General features: G+C 46.4%; 1 protein-coding gene across 5 annotated transcripts in view; it reads left to right on the top strand.

Moving 5' to 3' along the window:
- LOC117587211 (RNA-binding protein Musashi homolog Rbp6) overlaps nt 1-21,027 on the top strand; it is a 167,398-nt gene that overhangs the window by 5,399 nt on the left and 140,972 nt on the right. For all 5 annotated transcript variants that reach the window (XM_034277761.1, XM_034277762.1, XM_034277763.1 and 2 more), the window contains exon 2: nt 7,347-7,387. In XM_034277761.1, the coding sequence (XP_034133652.1) occupies nt 7,347-7,387 (41 nt within the window). The remainder of the gene's footprint in view (nt 1-7,346; nt 7,388-21,027) is intronic.

Raw genomic sequence — 21,027 nt, 5'->3', positions numbered from 1 at the left:
TTATAATCTCCCTGCCCGTCTGACATGCCATTTGGGGGAAACTAAAACTTTTCATTTGCTTAAGTTGCACTTTTAAGTAAACAGTTCGATTAAAATGGGGTTACTTGACATGAGATGGGACGGAGACGCCGGTAGAGTGGAGACTTTGGGCAGCAGCTGTACTTTCGAGCACAATACTTTGCCTAAAAAGTACATTTCTCTCTGTGCGATTTTCTTTTGAAATCAATGCAAGGCTAAGGAAAGTTTTCCCTGCTGCTTTTCCTGCTGCTAAATGCAGTCATAACTTTTGGCAGCAAAATAAAAAGTAAACTCTTTTTCTGGTTAGGAAGTATAAGCCGCCGCCATTAGAAAATGACGTCGAGTGGGATTTGGGTGGAACAGAAACAGAAACAGGAACGGAACGGGAGAAAAAGGCCTGTGGAAGCAAGCAGAAGGAACTGTTATAGGTGTAGGCAAACATTATATTGGTCGCCTGGTTGCCGCCGCTGTCTACCGGATCCGTTTCCTCCACCCGCGCTAAAGCGGGGCGTATGTTATGCAATAAACGATAAAAAAAGAAGAAAACTGCAAGAAATGGAGAAACGACGAACTAAGTGGAAAAGAGGAAAGCAGTGCAAAAGTTTTGCTATCTGTATCGCAGTCGGCACAATGCATCCTTTGAACCGCAAAGTGCAGCGGGTTATATGACCCCCCCCATTGCACCCTCTCTATCCCCTAAAATCCGCGCACAGTGCACCCACCCTCCCCCTCGTCCGCTATTCATTATAAATTGCATGTACTGGTAATTGTGTTTCTGTTTGCAGCGATGTCGGCAGAGGCAGTGGCAGCGGCAGTAGAATTGCTTTAAATGAGCCGAAGCGTATCCCAATTTAGGCTGTGCCTCTGCCCCAGTGAACCTCTGTTTCCTCTCTCACGCAACCAACCTCATAGATGCTGATGACGTTGCCTCCAGACGCAGTCGCCGGTTGCTGTCGTCGGTCGCTGGGTCCGCCTTGGTTGGACCCCTTTTTGCTCTCTCTACCTCTCTCTACTATGCTCTTCTCCTTCATATTTAGCTTTCCGCACGATTAAATCGATGCAACTGTAAAGTTCTTTTTCTATTACGCTTTTTCGTACACATTCGCATTACGCACACTATCAAGCATGCACACATTCGCATAGTCACACACACCCACCCTCGCAAGCGTGCACCAACACACGTCGCGTCGTCCCGGCTTACAGTGGGTCACAAATGTCGATTTTTGTGTACATAGCGATTTGTGTGAAATTTTCTGGTTCAATAACTATCAACAAATAAATAAATAATTAGAATTTGCTATTAATCTTTGTATGCGAATATCTAATTTGGGCGCATGTAATGGTTAGGTTTGTCTGCTCCCCCCACTGTACAGTGGTGTACACTGGATTTAAAGGCATTCGTTTTTTTTTGTAATTGCTGTTTTAGCACTTGTCACCCACTGTACCATCATCTCCCGTGGCTATCTCTCTTTCTCTCTCTATCTGTGAGTGCGCTGCTGCTACATAAAACATTTGCTTCTACTTCTGGGTCTGCTGGCCAACATTTAGCTGCTGCCGTTGCCTTTGCCTGGCTTTGTTTGACGCTCGCTTACCGCTCACTCTCCACGCTCTCCACTATCTCTAAGCTCTCCACCGTTCTACGCTCAGCGACTCTTTCTCTCCCTCTCCCTGACCATCGGTTCATATTTCTGCTCTGTTTTGCGTGTTTTCCTCTATCCCCAGCACCCGCTAATGCACACCCACCATGGAACCCGCAACCCCTCCCCCGCTTATTGTCGCTTTCACACACTCAGCCTCTGCCGACGGTGGCCTGGCGCTGCGCTGCCTTCGAATGTCTCAGACAATTGTCGGCAGCAGCATATTTATGCTTTGGCCTAGCTCCCATAACTGTCTCGTATCTCTCCAGCATGGCCACAAACACACACACACCTCTGCAGACTTCTAGCCCTGTCTCTTGGTCTACGCTGCTGCTCTCGATGCGTTTTAGTTTTGTGTCCAACGATTTCCGCTATCCGCTATCCCCTCTCTACATTCTTCCCCACCTCCGCCATCCACTCTCCCCTTTACTACATTCTCTTAGTGAAACGGTTGTAACCACGAAGCAATTGCAGTGGCTCTTCATCCATCCTCTTTTCCGCCTCTCTTCCTTTCTACCTCATGCTGCTTGTTCTTATTCTCTGTGTTGTTGTTGTTGCTGGTGCATTTTGATGATGTTGATAGCCGCACATGATAGTCATCATGGATAAGGGGGTGGGAAGGCATCCTACACACCCTAGCAGTGGGTATAACGTTTTTTGGGGAAAAGTTTGCCACATCGATTCATTACCACACAGAAGGATCGTTAAAATTAAAGCTAATTCTGAGCAAATCTTTCGCTAGAGTTTTAAAGGGTATCAAAGACTCGACCCTCTAAGAAGTTTTTCATCCTAACATTTTGTCACTGCTGCTGCTGCTGCACCGCTTGGGCCTTGCGGGAGTCAAATTGTTCAGAGGATTTTGTGTGGAAGAGGCAACCAAAATAATGAAATAAAATGTGCATTGGGGTTTACTCGATGTTTTGGCTTTATGCAGCGCGGAAGAAGCGCTTTATAATTTGTTTGGTTTTATGGGGATATGGAAATGGGCGGTACAGAATTTAAGGAATTAAGAAGTCGCGATAAACTAAGACTTTCTTCTGTTTTAAGGTCATTGCCACACTTTAGGGAGATTTGCATTTTGTTTGAGATTTTTAGGCATAAGTTCGTTCACTCCTTTCTCCTCAAAAATGTTTTACCCACTTTAAGGGCAGACTTTAAAGTTATTTAATGTTGTATACATTCTATACATTTATACAGTCGCCTGCCACACATTGTTGCATAATGCGGACTGTCCGCTCTCAAAAGCCACAACTCGGCGACTTTTGAATGGCCTCTCCCAATCTCCCTCTCTGTTGAGTGTCTCTGTCTCTCTGACTGTCTGTCGACCGTGTATGGGGTTCCCTTTTGGTGCCACTATATGCCACTCCACCCCCTTCTCCCTGCCCCGAGTGTGTTGCTCCCCTTTTTGGCCTCTCGACACAGTACTCCTCCGTCACTTCCTGCACCTTGTCCCGCTTTGGTCGCCGCTCACATAATTTGTCATGTGAAAAATTACTAAAGTTACAAGATCTGCACTTTTATTTCCATGTAAGCGGCATGGCATCCACGACCACGACCACGTCCACTTCCACGCAGCGTAGATGCAGCAGCAGCAGCAGCAGCAGCAGCAAGAGGCAGCGCGTGTGGCGGCAGCATGCGTGTGTGTGGTGGAGCGGGAGCGGGAGCGGGGAGGTCATCCCTCTGGCTGTTTTGCTATTTTTCTTTTCTTTTCGTTTTTTTGCGTTTCTTTTTTTCGTTACTATTTTGCACATTTTTTCTATTCAACAATGAAGCCACAATAGAAAACGTCAACTAGCGCAGGGAGAGAAGAGAGTAAAGAGAGACAGCGAGAGAGAGAGACAGAAGAAAGAAAGGGCAGAAAGAGATGGTATTATATGCAAATGTAATGCAGAAGAAGCGAGAAGGCAACACTTGGGATGTGCATACAAAACTCTGAACGGATTTTGAATGGCAAACAAGCGGCAAAGCGAACGTCAGCAGTGGCAGTGGCAGAGAATGAGGCAGCAGCAGTAGCAGCAGCAGCAGCAGCAACGACAGCGACAGCGGCGAGCGTCAAGCACAAAGCCAAAACCTCGCTGAACGGAGCCCGAGACCGGGTCCGGGTTTTGGTATGGGTACGGGCACGGGCACGGGACAGGCACTGGGACAGAGCACATGGGCCCGTGAATGGGGCGATGGATGACGACTTGCGCATGAATGGCCCAAGAGTGGTGCTGCTGCCCCACCAGGGAGGGTAAGGGTGGTTAGAGAGGGGGGGCCACTGGATAGACAGACGAAGGCCTATAGAAAAGTGACGTGCGCTTTACAATTATTTCGTAATGCAAGCAAATGTGACCGAGCAGCCGAGCAGCAGAGCTGTAGAGCACCCAACCACCCGCACCCGCACCCGCAGCCGTAGAGAAACAGCGGCCATAGAGTAGCATACGATAGAAGATACACTCGACAAAAATATATAAAAATGCAAGGAACTTGGATACATTTATAGAAAGAGATTGATTAGAGGCAGAAATTGTGGAAAAATGATAACTAATGGAAGATAATTCTTCCAATTCTTTATCTCCTTTCTCTGCTCCAAGATCTTTGTACAGCGATTTTTTTCTGCAAGTGCAGACTAGAGTTTGATGGCAGAGGAATAATCATATGGGGGCACTGGCAGGCAGCATCTTCTTTCCACGCCCCACTTCCAAACGCCCATACGCTCGTGGCTTAGGCAGTGGGTGACAAATGCCAGTCTCTTCGGTGGTTGCACTACTAATCGGACATGTTGCGTTGACTTGTTTATGACTCGTAAGCTTAGTGCAACCGCCCCAGCCTCAAACCACTTCCTTCCCACAGCTCTAAACCACACTCAACCTACACATGGGGGAGGAAGGATTGTCTGTGTGTCTGTCTGAGTAGGTGGGGACTTGTGGGAAATCTGTAAATAGCTGCGAAAACTGTAGTATAAGCCGGCAATGCCATGCCCCTAAGGGAAGATATACCATAAGAGAGGGAGTTGCAGGAGGCAGAAGGCAGGAAGATATGTTGTAAAAGACAAAAGGCAAATGTCATCAAAGCTCTCAATGGGAGAGCACCCGCACCCGCGGGAGTATGGAATGGAGACATCACCCAATGGAATGCCAAACCCACAGATAATCGTAGAACGTAGAGACACCACGGCGAATGCGTAATCTTTTGCAATTTATACAACATTTTTCCAAACGGGTGCAGAAAAACGAAAAGAAACAAATGGAACGACGAACGGAATGAATATCTCTCTTTAAACAGTATTCAGCGTTGACTTTGACTCTTTTACCCCCTCGCTGCACGCTGAAGGCTGCATGCTGCCCACCCAACCCATTCCTGCCACCCCAATCTGTTGTATTTTTTTGCAAATTTACGCGTCACACAGCTGGACGCTGAACGTTGCTCTGCTGGCGGGGTTGTAGGTGGAGGCGGAGGCGGAGGCTTCATACTGATTGCCAGTGTGGGACAAGGTCGTGCGCATTATTTGGTGCAATCGCAATTGGCTGGTAGAGAGAGAGGTGTGTGTGTGTGTGTGTGGCATAGAAGAGCGGGGGGGAGGGCAGAGAAGTGCGTTCGAAGGTCACCTGCGGTGCACAACCCAATGGGACAGCGGCACCCCCATAGACAATGTTGCAAGCAGCAGGAGCAGCAGACGAGAATTATCATGAAATGAATACAAATATTGGTGGATCAGTCAGCATTAGACAAGGGGAAAACAGTGGGCCAGGGGCAAGGGTCAGTGTTGACAAAGTGAAAATCAAATGCTGATGAATGATGAGATCTCGCAAACAAAAACAACAACAAAATAAGTGCCCAGAAAAAATAGAATGAAAAGCAAACGCCAAACGATGAAAAACTTTAAGAGCCACTGGAAAATGATGAATGAGATTGAAATTTAGTTTAAAAAAAATAAAACTATTTTCAAAGAGTTTTTAGCATATTTTCAGCATATTTCTGGACATATTTTCCACACCCCCCATCGACTCGTAACTGTTTTTTCTTTAGTTTTTCCCAACACAAGTTGTGGCCGATATCTCCACTTTTCCATGAAGATTGATTATTTTGCATGGCCAAATCGGCCATGAGACGGAGTTCCCCAAAGGAGAACTCGTGGCGGAAAACAGCTGGAAAATCGCTTGGAAAATGGCTAGAAAAATACCAGAAACATTGATTAATGACAAATTGTTTGCCAGAGTCGAAGGTTTTAGCTACCGTGCCCAAAAAAAATACAAAAATACTTGGATTGGGAGGCCTATTTTCATGAAAAGTGGGTACGATGAGGGGCCGTTGCAGTGCCTTTACTTTGTGCCCTCTTTACCCTTACCCCCTTTTCCCTCTACATTTTCCAGCTGCTTTTCCTGCTGTACTTGTTGTTGCTCGACGCTTCTTCCGTTCTTTGGTTTAGTTTTTCTTTTTAGCTTTACTTTACTCTTTTGTTGGTGGCAGTGCCGCTGCCTGCGCCTGCCTGCCTGCCTGCCTGCCGCTATTGCAGCTCTTGTTGTTGCACATTTTATTAACATTTTCATTTAGTTGTAGCTCCGTCTCTTTCCCTCTGGCAGTGGCTCTGTGTTGCGCGCCTTGTTTTATTTTGCTTTTCATTGCAATTTGTGTTTCTATGCAGTTTTGTGTGTGTTTTACATTCGTTTTTCGTGTCGCCACCAACATTTGCCTCCTCTCATAGTGCATTTTGCTTGCCACACCCCCGCGAGCACTCCCGCAACCCCAGTCGCTGCAGCAGCGCCCTGCACCGCTGCACTCCTCCAGCCACAAACACTGGCTGGTCCACTTCCACTTCCACTTCCCTTTGCTGCCACCGTTGCGTTGTATGTTGTATGCCACTGTTGCGCTCTTTTGCAGTTTGTTGAAGTTTTCATAATCATTGTCGTCGTCGTCGTTACTGCCGCTACCGCTGCCGCTACCGCTGCCGCCTACTTTCGTTTCGGGCACAGAGCCTTTGCCTTTTGTTTTTCCCCCTCATACTCTAAATTCTCTTTGTAAAGGAAAGTTCCTTGGGCTTTAAAGAGGAGTTTGGCCTAGGAATTCGATTGTGCATTTACCTAATTGAGAGCTTTGCTTTTTGCTTCATTTAATGTTATCTTTGCCACAAAATTTAATTTTCTAATTGCAAACATTTCTATCAACAGAATTTTATCTTAAATCCTTCACCGAATTTCTTCTCTCACTTAAAGTGAGAGCATCCAATGCTTCGCTCACAATCAAATATGTACTCCAAATGTTGCATCTTTCTTTTTCCTTTGTTGCATAAGCCATGGGTCTGGGTCTAGACGGGCAAAGGGTGTTGTGGGTGAACCTGTGGGAGAGTGAGTGGGTGAGATTTGTTTGTTCCAGCCTGAGAAACAATGCCCGGGAAAAGCGGCTTATTTTCTATGATTTAAATAATGATGAAGACAACGAGACAACAGACAACATCATTATCATGATGATGATGATGATGATGATGATGATGATGAAGATGAGCAAGTGCAGCGCTGTCACAATGCCACAATGGTGCCACAACAGACGGCACACCGCTGCAAGACTTGGACATGGGCGCGGGAATTGATAAAAGATCTGCTTCTGATTTCTGCCACTTAGCCATAACATTTATCTAAGTTCTTGCTGCTGTTGCACATATGCCTAAAGTATCATTTATCATCTGCCTTCTCTCTCTCTCTCTCGTTGCAGCAAAATGTTCATTGGCGGCCTCAGTTGGCAGACGAGTCCAGGTAAGCCTCAATATTTGTTCTCTTTTACTGAGAGTTAACTGACAATTAGCTGGCGGTTGCCATAATTTGTGGAGTGAATTGCTCTGCCCAAAAGGGGGTCATCATCCATTAACATCTGTGATTCTCTTTCTTCTCACTCCTTTGCTAACAAGAGAGCCAGGAAATTGCTGCAAAATGCGAGAAAATAGAAGAAAAATCAAGAAACTAAGAGACCTTCTGAAGGTTTTCTTTGTGGCATTAAAATGTGGATTGAAATGTCTCTATTTTGTTGAGATTTATGTAGATTTCTCTCAGTTCAAATGGAAAGAGCAGCTCTCTGTCTCTCGTTTCTACAGCTTTGAAGCGGGCTAATCAATTCGCTCCCTCATTGCCTCAGCTCGGTGGAAAGGGAAGGGGGAATGTATCTATTTGCCGTAAATCTAACTGAATTTTGTATCTCAATTTGAATTGCCATACGAATTGATTCCCGTTTTCATCAGTTTTTCTGGTGGTTCGTTTGCTGTGTGTTTGATTTCTCATTGAGAAAACAATGAATCAAGAAATGGTAGCGGCGGAGAGGAGAAATGAAGCAGTTGCAGGGGGTTTTTGTGTTGCCTTTAAATTGAAATTGTAATTGATCAAATGCTTGAGATTTGCTCCCCTTTTTTTCCATTGTGTTGTAGGCCTGGAAGATGCAGATACAGATGCAAATGGGGGCACATGGGAATGGGGCATGAAGGCAGATAGCAGAAGGCAGATAGCAGATAGCAGAGGGAAACGAGGCTCTTTCACTCTGCCGCATAGTTTCATTAGGCTAATCAAAAGGCAGGAGCCAAAACACAGCCTCCCAAGCATTCATATTAACCAAATTTTGGATGGCACTCCAACAGAAAAGAAACAGCAAAAAAGCGATATAGAAAAAAAAGGGAAAAAATAGGAGAAGAGTAGAGATTTGCTACAGTCGTCGTCTGGCAAGATGCGCTTGCCTTTTGGGAGCCCTTTAGAGTCCTTAGAGCCGCCGCCAACACACATCTGCAGTGCACACACACACACACAGATTCACATACATTCGCTTTGTGTTGTTCCTGTTGCTGCTGCTGCTGGCTGGCGTTGGGGTCGAGCGCGCTTGTGTTTTTGTTTAGCGAATTTGTTGGCTCCGCCCATCATCAGAGTGCCACACTCGCGTCGCTCTGTCGTTCTGTCCGGGGGCATTACGCTAACATATTATAACCTATAGCGCATATCTACACACACACACACACACACACACACACACACACACACACACATTCGCATACAATCACACATATGCGGCAGCAATAGTTGAAGAGTCAATGCGGTCTTTGGGTTTGTCTCTTTTTCTCAGTTTTTTTTTTTGTTTCGTATTTTTTGTAGCAGGTCTATAGGGGGAGCCACCGGGCTGTGCAGGGAGGTGGGGTGCTTTTCCTGTACCTGTGCCAAAAAAATTTTCAAATTTTCAAATGGCTTCTTCAATACCAGGCACCCGCCTGCCCCCCTGTCCCGCTGCCGAGTGTAGTGTGCTTTTGCCTCTTGCTCCGCTCTTCTCTCTCCCACCGTAGCCGCTCACTCTGTGTCTCACTTTTGTTATCTTTTGACCATTTTTCGGACGTGTGGTGTATATTTTTTTTTTTAATTTCTATATTCGCTCTTGGCAGCCGCCTTTTGGTCCTCCCAATGGTAAATTAGCCCCAAAACACACACACACAAACCTTCCCCACCAAAACCCGCAAACGATGCTCGTAAAAAAGTGTCTCTCTGTATTTGGCTCTGGCGAAAGGAAACTCCTTGGAGACAGGGCCAAGAAGTCAATTGGAATGGACTGGAAATAGCAGGCGGGGTCAATGAGTGGCACGTGCAGCAGGGTGGGAGGCAGGGGCGTATTGGCTATCAATCGCTAATTTAAATAATGACACACAAAATTGCTAGACAATGAAGTTGCAGAACTACGGAGTATTCATAGACGAAATGAATATGAATGATAAATAGCACTTTAGGTAGTGGGAATTGTGGCAAGATGAAGCTTTACGGATAGGTTTGGTATCGTTTCTGTTAGGTTTAGGTTGGATTTTCTTCCAAATAATCAGTTAAAGAATCGATTATGCAGCTTTTAGGCTCAACTTATATCAGAATTAACTGCAAAACCCCGCAAAGCCTTGCCTTGCATCACGACAATTCAATTAGCTAACATTTTGGGCACGAAGAACCCAAAGTCCGAGCCTCAGACATTGTCTTGGTCTTTGATTTCGTTGCACCCCCGCAAGGCTGCTTTGTGTGGCAGTTGCAGTTGTAGTTGTTGTGCCCCTTGCCAAGGCAAGTCTCCTTCACTTGTGTCCTGTTCTGGTACTGATGGCGCAGGCCGGAGCAGTGGGGCCTGTGCCTCAAGTGGGCTGCTTCCACTTCCACTTGCGCCAAAAGCTTATGCTTTGGATTTTTCGCAGCTATCGCCACTCGAGCACACAGTTGCAGCCAGCAGCCACACGAGGCATATGGCATATGCCTCTCCTTCGCTACAGTACACACTCGAAAATTTGCTGACAAAGACCTAATCTAGGGCGTCTATAAACATGCGCCATGGACTGGGGCTGGGGCTGGGGCTGGGGCTCGAGCTTGGGTCTAACAGCATAGTTAGTGGCTGCTTTAGACAGGTCGACGACGACAGCAGAGGCAGAGTCAGAGTCTGTGGAACGTGTTGATAGCGCCAGAAGATGTAAAGGGAAAAGCATCCGCATTGCAGCGCCTCAGCTTCAGCCACTCATGAAAGCGTTTGACTTTAGCTTGCGCCCCCAAAGATTTTTAATGATTGGCACGATTGTCTTTGCAGCTACTTAATGATGTTCTTAGGTGCCTGCCACCCACTGCACCCAGCGCAGCCTCTTGCCTCGTTTTTCGTGTCAACTACCACCATGTCACGTCATCTATAACTTAATGAACTTTTGCCAGAAGCGATAGAAGCGTCATTCCCCTTGCTTCCCAGCTGCGAGGTCTCTCGCGTAGTAATTTAATTGTAATTTCGCAAGCAGTTTGCTGGAAATAATTGTATGTGCATTGACGAAATGTATTTGGCGCTGCTATCGCCGGGAAACACTCGTTCATTGCCCGCCGGCAAAGCTTCAGACTCTGACTCTGGGTCTGACTTTTGGGGCTACGGATTTGCGGATACAGAATAGACTTCTCTTGCTCTGTTCCATTCACACATTCAGAGAGAGAGAGAGAGAGAGAGGGAGAGACATTCAAGTGAATGAAAGGCCGCTGGGGCTGGGCTTTTGTCTCAACGGCAGACACGACTTCGTCTCTGATTTTGTGTCAATTTTAACAACATTTTACGAAATACAATACGAAAGAGGTTGCCCCTGCCCCTGCCCCTGCCCATGTCTCTGTGTTTTGCTTTTGCTATTTTGGATGTGCGTTCAACTGAAATACTATTTATATATGCACCAAAGATACAGATACTCTCCGTATCTCTGTATCTGTATCCGCCAAGTACATTTGCATCTGCAGCAGCGGCAGCGGCAGCAACAGCGGAGGAGATGCCCCATTACTCATGCAACAAATAACCAAATAAAAAGTAGAAATGGAAACGTAACGAAACACTGGAAATCTATGGCACACACATCGTGGCCATCGAGAAGAATGGAACCTGGGAACATACTTTGGGCAAATAAATATGCATTTGCCTCCACGCTTGCCTTTTATTATTATTACTGTGTTTTTGTGTGTTTGTTTGTCTGCCAGCTTCAGTGTCATGCAAATGAAAATGAAGCTCAGGCCCAGCCCAGCCAGCCCTTCGAGGAAAATCTCTAGCAGCCACGGCTGCCCTTGCTGTTTGTTTGCATCGAGCATTATGACTGTGTGCATATCTGGAGCTTATATACCTCTTCCCACAGCACACTGTCAATGCCTCAATCCTTCACTCCTTGCCCTTTGACGCCGCCGAAATTGTCCAGGTAAAGTCAATAGCTGAAGCTGCTGAAAAGAGTTCTAAAGGTTTTGCACTTGCTACAGACAGTGTTTGATACTTGTGGGTGTGGGATTGGTACACAATTCGTGGCTCAAAGCAGCTCAAAGAAGCTGTTGCAGGATGCTTGAGAGATGCAGAGAGATGCAAAACAAATAAAGGAAAGTTCAGTTTATAGGCATACTTTACACATTTAATGAAACGCTTACCAGAAAGGTTTTCCTTGCTCGGTTTTGGGCCCTTTTATGCACCGCCTCTGCCTCACATCAATTAACGAACTCAATTTAAATCTTTAACTATCAATCTTAACCAGTTTTTGAAGCAAAGTTTCGATTGCCAATTCGCATTTCAATTTGCTTGGGCTAATACTTCCTGCCTGCCTGCCTCGGCTGGCTGGCTGGCATTCCAGTGCCACATTCAAATTTGCCCTCCAGCGAGAGAGTGGAATTCAATCAGGAAACAAACGATGATGACAAAATATTCCTGTGCGCTCCTGCTGCACCAGATTCTATATTTAAAATCTAAAAATTGTCAAAATTGTTTGTTAGCAAAGTAACGCCCAGGTGGGCGGCAACCTCAGGATGCAGACAGAGAGACAGAGGGGGAGCATGGCCGTTGCTTCGTTCGATTTCCTGATTAATTTATGGCACTCTCTCTCTAGAGAGAGAAGCAAAGAGAGAGAGCGTGCGAAAGAGAGGTAGATAGAGGCAGTTAACAACAAATTGCCGCAAGCAGCCGTTCAAATTGAAAAGCTGGCAGAAAAAATACACAGAAGTGCGGAGAAAAAAATGCAAGGAGAGAGAAAATAAAATTGTCAATAAAATAAGTGCCGGACGGTTGGGCCAAGTCCTTAAATAACCATCCATCCAGCCATTGCCCTTACTCACTTTTTCTCTGTGTGTCTCTCTCTCTCTCTCTTCTCTTTCTCTCTCTCTGTCGTGCGTCCATCAGTCAAAGTTCAGTGGTTTTGCCACAGCTTCTTAGCATTGAATTTGTCCGTGCAACATTTCCTGTTTCGCTTGGCAGTCCCACCATCCCTTCCACCGCTTGCTGCTATCTTTGGCGATGTTGTTGCAGCAGCAGCAGCAGGACGACGCTTCATATTCTTTTGAATGTGATTATCCCTGCGGCTCTGTGGCCACATCGCATCTTGGCTTTGATAGAATGCCAGCACCCCACAGTCATGCTCTTGCCGCTGCCTGGCTACGCTTTTTGCATTGCATTTAATGTCCTGCCAGTGTCCTGGCCAATGGCTTGTCCTCCTATCTGGTGTTGCCCCTTGTCCTGCTCTCCTGTTCCGTTGCCATCGTTTGTGCCTCGTTCTGTGTTGACTTTGGCACGAGTTTTGGTTAAAAAGTTCACACATGCCACACAGACTGTGGCTCGTTTTTCAACAGCGTTGTTGCGCCTTTGGCTTGCTCCTAGACCTGGACACGTCTTCCACATCCTTAGAGGCGCAGCAAGTAGTGGGGTAGAGCGTGCGGTGGGTCGTGTCTCTGTTGAATATTTACACAAGTGACACTGGAAAATACATATACTCGCACATGGGAATATATCTACACAGGCAGGCGTCTGGCTCCCTGCTCCTGCTCCTGCCTGCTGCCTCAACAATTAATTAACTTGTACGAAGTATCAAAATGTCGTGTTGCCTTTGGGGCATGAACTGGAGATTGGAAGCAGGAAAATGGCAAGGGGTGGGAATCAGAAAAATGAGCTTCAAGCTGACGCCCGAATGCATTCAACGTAAATTTTAAATTAATAAGCAAAGGACCCCAACACAACCCCACCCACTCTGTGCAGTTTCAGTTGTAGGAGGAGCCAGGGGGGTATCTGGATTGCTGCTGCCGCATGTGGCGCTTGTCATATGCCATTATTATGGAATGTTCATTCTGGCCTGGCCCAACTAATAGACAATTTTTTGGCAGCCAAAAACGGAACACGACAATGCAGAAAGAAGCCGCCCGAAGAACAGAGAGATGTGCGGGGGAATGATGGTGTTGCCCCGTGCCACGTTTTGAGGTAGATAGAAGACGAGGCCATGTCGTGACGTTGCCAAGGATTTGCTTGCTCTGTTCTGCTTCGTTTCAGCTCGCTTCGTCCCGTGTGCAGCGGAAGCATTTAAATTAAGGACGACACATTAAAATTATGCAATAACAACAAACTATTACCATCATTATTATTATTATTATTATGAAGATGGGAAAAGCGAGAGAGGGGAGAGGTTGGGCGGGCATAAAATATAGATTAAAGAACTGGTTGGACTTGTATTTAAGACTACACAGCGCCAAGCAGGCGTGGGTGGGTGGCTTAAAGCTGGAAATTAAGTGGGGAAAATGGACTTGAAGAATGGCGGAAGAGAGCAAGCACCTTTATAGGGCTTGTGTTTGGGATAGTTTGGGCTATCAGTGAATTCATTTAAACTTGGGCTGGGTATCAATTGCCAGGAATACTTTTTTTTAGAACTTTTGGCCCTTATATCAAGAATTTTGTGCACTTTTAAAGCAGTTTTGGGGGGCAAAAGTAAAGCACAAAGCAGATCGCATCATAGAATCATCCATAGAATTTTTCCCTGGCAGTTTTATTCTACAGATTTTCATTATTTGTGGCGGAAATATTTAATAAAATTATACTTATCGCAGCGAGAGAAAGAGATAAGATGCGAGACACCTCTGAGGCCAGGGCTCGCTCCAAGTTTTGAAGGGGAAACTTTTAGTTGCACAAGCGAAGAGAGATACGACGAGGGAGCACATTTAATGAGCGTTCTGTGAATGTCAACACCAAGAACTTGTAAGAGGAACTTGTATGGATGGTGTGGCAGAGGGGCAGGGTGTGCAGGGGTGTGCGGAGTGTCCTTTCTTTTTTGGGTGCGTCTCCCATTCCCATTTTGCTTTTTGTCGGCTCGGGAAGTCATAAGTCGCAAGTTCCCAGTTTGGTCTAAAATAAGCTAAAAAAAAAAAAGGGAAGAGAAACCAGACTAAAATGGGTAAAAGCAGACAAGCAAATATGCAGTCGTGACAGACAGGGGGGAGTGGTGAGGGGGTGCACAATAGAGTCACCAGAACCGGAGCGGCCGAGGACTACTCGTGGAGTCCTTTTGCTGGGACTTCTGCTCCTGCTCCACCCACTGACGTCACAAACACACATTGGGAGCAGAGTCCCCACCTCCTTCTACTTCCTTGGTGGGAAAGCCGAGGGGGGGGGGGGGTTATCGACTTTATGTGTTTGTTGTTCGGGCCATGCCTTCTTCCAGTGTCTTTTTGGGCCTCCATTTCAATTGCAGGACTTGCTTTGCTGCTGCCCCCTTAATATTGGCTCCACTTCTGGGTGTGTGTGGCGGTTTTTCCTTTGGCGGCTTTCTTTGCACAACTGCCATGATTTGGTGGCTACAAGTTTCTGCTTCTACGTTTGACCATCTTTGAGGTTGGGGTTTCATTGCAGAGATAAGATTGTTTTTTTGTTTTGTTTTTGCAATTGCCAACACCAAAAGCGAAGCAAAGGTAAACACAGCCCACGTTCAATATGAAGCACAGCCACCTTCCATTCTCATTAGAACTTTCATCCATCCATCCAACCAACCAACCATCCAACCAGCCATTTATTCGCTTCTTTTTCGGGGTCCCTGAATTTCACACCCGAAAAAAACGAACCGCAGAAGCAAAGGAGCGACAACTTTTGGCTTTCATTGTTTCCAGCTCGTTGGGCTCTAGCGCTTTTGCTCTGGCTTTTCCTCTAGCACGAGTACTAGAAGCTAAGTGACATTTTCCTCGACTCTTTGCCGCTGCCACCCACCTCTGCCACATGGCAGAGTATGGCACCATTGTTAAAGGCCTTTGCCTGCGCCTTCCGTTTGCAGAGCAGTCAAATATATTGCCAACTTCCTGCCTTTGCCCCCAACAAAATTCCTCATGCTCTGCTTTAGCTTTGCTTGCAGCTCTCTTACACAAAATTAAAAAAAAATAGGGAGCAAACTTCGGGGGAAAAATTAAGGTTCAAAGTGCTCAATTGGATACCCTCGAGGATAGGTGGGAATTATGCATACGGGCTCTAAGATTTTTCGCATATTTTCAACTAATATTATGGCTGCAACAGATCTGTGGCAGACTCGTAAAAGCAAAACATTTTCAGAGATTTTAACGAGAGATTAACGAAGGAACTACAGGAGGAGAATGATTTTTGTAGATCTATGGCCCTCGATTTATGTTGATCTTTTATCACTTTCAAAGTTCCTTTTTACCCATTAATGTTTTCCACACATTTCGATGCTTTATTACAACAAAAGTGTCATGCGTTTAGATTGTTTTCATTTCTCCATTCCTTAGGTTATCCATGCATCAGATCATCTCCATTTTAAGAGATCCGAACACGTTTCAGAACTCGTTTCTTGGACAGTTTTCTGTCACCAGCTAGCGCTGCTGTTCTTTCTTCAATGGAGTGTTTTTATACCACATATATTTCTATTAGAAAAACTGCTATAACTTCCAACTTCTATCTGGAGTAAGTACTGTTTATTCCTGTAGTATTTTGCAGTGTATATATCGCGGATAACAGATACGAACTATTCTTGAGAGCCTTTCCTGCGGGAGTCGACATCGATTAAGTTATTACGAAATTTTGTGCGCTACGTGTCTGCCTTCGCTTTTGTGTGCCACTTGCTTCTTCCATCTGTGTGTGTGTGCTTGCCTCAGTGTCTGTGTAGCTGAGCCTTCGTCTAGCCAAAAAGCCCACCCACAAACGGCCACAGGACCTGCCACGTAACTCCGTCTCGGTCTTCGTTTTTCGTCTCTGCCTCTGCCTCTGCCGGTATCGTTGCCGTTGCCATTGTCGGTTGCCGGTACTGTGCTCCTCTCTCTCTCTCTCTCGCTTGCTCTCTGGGTTTTCCACCTCATTTTCCTCCTCTGGCTTCTGGCCTTAAACTGGGTCACACACAAATTTTTGTAGCTCTTTTGCATAACCGAAAATGTGTGTGTTTCGGGTTGTGGCAGCTTGTTGTTGCTGCTGCTGCGTCTTTTATGTTGTTATTATGTCAGCTGGCTGTTGGCTGGGGCAGGCATAATGGGGAGGGGGCATGCGGTAGCTCCGATTGACATGCGTGCATCATGATGCCCTTTTTGGTCGTGTGCGTGTGGCAGAACGTCTCGGGGTCATGTCTCGAGCTTTGGGAGCGAGGCGAGGTCAAGTCAAAGAGTGTCACAACATGTCTGCTTCCGGTACACACACACACTCACACATGTCGTATGCCGCATGCCGCATGCCACATGCTCGCTAAGCACTCTCTCAGACAGTCAGACAGGGAGGCCGGAGGGAGTTGTTGTTGCAAGGTGGCGCAGACAACGGTGTTGTTTACACATTAAAGTTGCATGACCCCGCCAATTGCAACAACTGTGACTGTAACGTGTAACGTGCAACTGCAACACGTTTACCTTTACGAAGTTGCAACGAAGTTGCACACACACAAATCACACGACGGCAGTCTTCAGTAGCGGCGCGACTTGCGGGGCAAACCCCCGATTTAATGTGTCACCAACTGCAGCGAATGGTGGGCGGGGCATGCGGCCTAAGTCCTGCGGGGGCAGAGGTCCTGTTTGGGTTTGCCCTGGCACGTGACTGGGCGGCGAACGTGTGCCACATGCTGCTGCCGCTGCCGCTGCCGCTGCCTGCAGCTGGAGTCAGCTGCTGCTGCCCCCAAAAGCCGCTCAAGCTTTCTGCTTGCGCTCTCTTCTGCTCATCCACTCTCTTTGCTTACTCTCGCTCTCTCACTCTCTTTGTGTTCGCTCTCTTTGTGCCGCTCTTAAAGCTTTGTTGGACTCCCAGTGCTTTTCATTCATAAAAATGGCGTCAAGCTTTTTGTCAAGTTGCACCAAAGCCACGACAGCTGGCGCCACTGTGGCACTGCAAGACGATGGAGATGGATGGCTGGGATGAGGATGAGAAATTATTGGCGACGTCTTCAAGGAGGAAATGGGGGAAACGGTCCCCTTGCTCTGTGTCCAGAGACTTAGTGGAGTCCGTGTGTCCACATCCGCGTGTCCCGTGTCCCGTGTCCAAGTCCATATCCGACGTGTTCGTGTCCGCCCCTAAATGTCAGCGCGCTTGTTTTGATGCAACCTCACGCGCCGTAAACAACTTATTATTATTGCAAATGCCTTTTTTATTTTCGTTGCTCCTCGCTGTCGCTGCATCTTTGGCTGGCTTTCAAGTTGCCTTTTTTGTGTGTGGCACAAACATTGCCTTCACTCGTACCACCTCCGAAACGGAAACGCAAACGCAGGCAATTCTAGTAAAACTTATGGATACCCTGCGACGGAAACGCAAACCCTGCAAGGGAGGCTTTGACTTGGAGAGGAATCAAAGGATTGCCTTCATTGCCTCTCCTCGCTGCAGTCTAGGGTACACTCATAGTCCTGCTGCCAGTCGCCACAACTCATTACTTACTAGCGTTTTTTGTGCACCACCTTTGTGTGCAACATTGCAACGTTATACATTGACGTTGGCAATCTACTCCGCCGGATCAGAGCATGGACTTGGGGCTGCTTAAGTGGCTCTCCTGCTGCCGCTGCTTGGCCTTCGTCCGTGCCAGATCTATCTCATTTGGCGGTGCCAAGTTTTTTGACTGCTACAAAGGGTCCTCACCTCTCTCTCTCTCTGCTCCCTCCCTCTAACTCTTTGTGGATTGCAATGCATTGCAATGACGCCCACCAACAAGCAACAAAAAAAGAAAGCAGAAACCCAACCAAGCCTCCCAATTCCTGTCAAACTTTTATCTATGCAGCAGGCAGAAGCAGGGCAGCCTTGTATAATATTTTTGCGTGCTTTCTTCTTTTTTGGTGGAGTGTGTGTGTGTGTGTGTGTGTCTGTGTGTATTTTTGTGGCTCTTATAAATCATAAATACATATATTACGAGCTCGTTTCGTGGTCGGCGGGAACCTCACATTTCATTTGAAATAATTTGTGGCATATTGGCAATTATTCATTTGAGTTTTTTTTTCCTCTCTGTTCCTTTGATACTCATAGATCCTGCTGCTGCTCCTGGCAGAACGGCTTAAGTGCCGGGCGAGAGATTGTTATGTGATGTGTGGATTTTGTTCTGGATTTTGGCTTGGCTTTATCTTTACTCCGCTGCTGCTGCTGCTGCTGCTGCTATTTCTCCCTGTGTGACATTGCATAAAAGGTGGAAGGATATGCCAGCCAGGGAGTTGGGTTTAATGGGGCAGCGAGGCAGAAATTGATTTAGTGCCTATCGTAGAAGCTGTTGATAAGCTTCTGCTGTACAGAGAGAGAGAGAGAGTAGGAGCAGGCAGGATGTACATATGCAGGAGAAATAATAATGTAGGAAATATTACGGAAATTGCTGCCGATGGAAAGATCAAGATATGTTGCCCATTGGAGAGGCAAAAATATCTAAGGAAAAAGCAACTATAATTTATATAGTTTTCTTGTTGGTGTGAATAATTTATGGTAAATAATTTAATCAAAAATTGCTTAAGGCTAAACAATAATTAATTCAAAGTGGAAGATATTTGAAAGCTTGCGTCACAAAAGTGGTCATCCTGATCTTCATTTCGACTACCTGCCTTTGTTTCCTCTCTTGCACAATAAGCGCTCTCGCAATTGCTTCGCTCCATGCAGCGCTCTCAGCAACAACAACAACAATGCTTTTGGCTTTCGATTCTTGCATTTATCTGCACATTCGTTATCTCTCTGCTGTTCATGTCCGTTCATGTTCGTTTCGTTTGCAAGCTTTCTCTCTCTCTCTCAGCAACAAAATCTTGCTCTCAGCTGATATGGAGATAAAATAATGAAATGGAACTGTAGTTTGGCTGCTCTTTTTAATTTGTTTACCCATAATTGGAGCATTCCCTGCCGCCTTTGCAGAACCTATTTCTGGCCTAATCTTTTTCAACGAAAACTTCCGAACTTCAGCCTTCTTTCAGCCCTTTTAACCTTTCATTTTCTTTCATTTGTTGATTTAGCAGTTTTAAATGAATCCTTCAGCTGCTGTGAACTCTGATTCCATTGCATTTCCTCCTCCACATTCTAATCAAGGAAAACGTATTCGATTTGTAAGCCACAGATATATCTGACCTTTACGCATAAACTTGTATCTGTTTGACCCCCAACCCGCACATGCGGCCATTCGATGCCCTAGAGTGGCAGAATAACCAAAGGAGGAATAGAATTACGTGGGGATACGCAATGTAGTTGAAGAGGTTAACTAACGTTGCAAATTTGACTCGATTAACCTTTTCAATTGCAACCCACAGACATATACAGATACACAGTTGGAAAAAAGAGTCATCAAGTTGAGAGAGAGTAGAAGCCAAATCAAATGGCTAGTGGGGGTCGTCAATGAATGCTGTAGAGAAAGGCGTGGCAGTGCCCCGTCTCCCTCTCCCACTGTCCTTCGATCTTTGTGTTCGCCTCTCCCCTCCTCTCTTCCTCTGTTCCTCTGTTCAATTCTGTCTCAATTGCTCTGTGGGGCAGGTGTTAATGTATCTTTCAAATGTTGCCATTGAATTGAATTGAAAGTTAATTTGCCAATTGGTCCCACAGCTCACCCACACCCACGCACACAGCATACCAGAGACTTTGGGGGCATGAGGCACGAACAGAAAGGGATAGATAGATGTATAGACGGAGAGTGTTGTTGCCAGCTTGCATTTTCAACTAGTTTTGCAAAGTGTGATTAAATGTTCTGTGTGTTGCAGCTTTCAGCTTTTGTTGCGTGTTTTTATTGCCACACCTCCCACACCTCCCACCCTCCTGCCTTCCTCCTCCCTCAAACAATGGCCACACAGGCGGCGGGACTGCAGGATCCAGGAGGGTGGCATGCACACAACATTAGGCAACACACCGACTACCGGGCGAGAGTGAGGACATTTTCAAAATGTGCTGCCACAGACAAAGCCTCCTTCTCATCCTGCTCCTCCTGCAGTGTTCCCCCTTTTGTACACTCCTCTCTGCCTCTGCCTCTCCCCTTCTTTGTCTCTGCTTTTTCTGCTGAGTTGCTAAAAAACTTCTTTTCAGCAAACGCCGCTCTGTGGTCCTTCCTGTGTCCAGGAGGGTGTGGGAGCTGGACTATGTAGCAGGAGGAGGAAGAGGCTTTTGGGTTGTGTTGTGTTTGCCGCAAACAAGCAACGTGGCTGGCACGGAAGGCATGGCCAGGGGGGACGAGCAACAGCAGCGGCAGGAACATCCCCAATGAAAGTGAACAAAAAAGTATCACTTGTGTTTTTTTTTTGTTTTTTTTCCTTTTGTTTGCATATTATGCACCGTAAAAAAGGATATTTTTAGCCAGAGGATTAGACAAAAAATATAATTTTCAATTTGTTTATTGCTTTAATATTCAACAGATTTTGCAAATTGATTTTCAGTTCAAAAAATTTAAAAATGTTCGATTTTAGCACGTTTTTCCTCATTTTATTTTTCACTTTTATTTCATTTAAATTTTTGAGCTTTATTTTCGCTGAGTGCGGAGGAATAGGCAATAGCAGCAGCAGGAGAGGGGGAGGAGAGTAGGATGTTGCAACAGTAGGCCGCACGAATGTTGAATGTGGTGCTCTTCCCCCCCCCCCCCCCCCCCCCCCCCCGGGGCCCGGGGCCCCCCGCAGGGCCTCCCCCCCCCTTTTTTTCCTCCCCCCCCGCCCCCCGCGGGGCCCCCGGCGCCCAGCGGGCGGTGGCGGGGCGG

This window comes from Drosophila guanche, unplaced genomic scaffold (assembly GCF_900245975.1).
Source record: "Drosophila guanche unplaced genomic scaffold, DGUA_6, whole genome shotgun sequence".
NCBI lineage: Eukaryota > Metazoa > Arthropoda > Insecta > Diptera > Drosophilidae > Drosophila > Drosophila guanche.
This window is presented reverse-complemented; position numbering and strand designations above follow the sequence as displayed.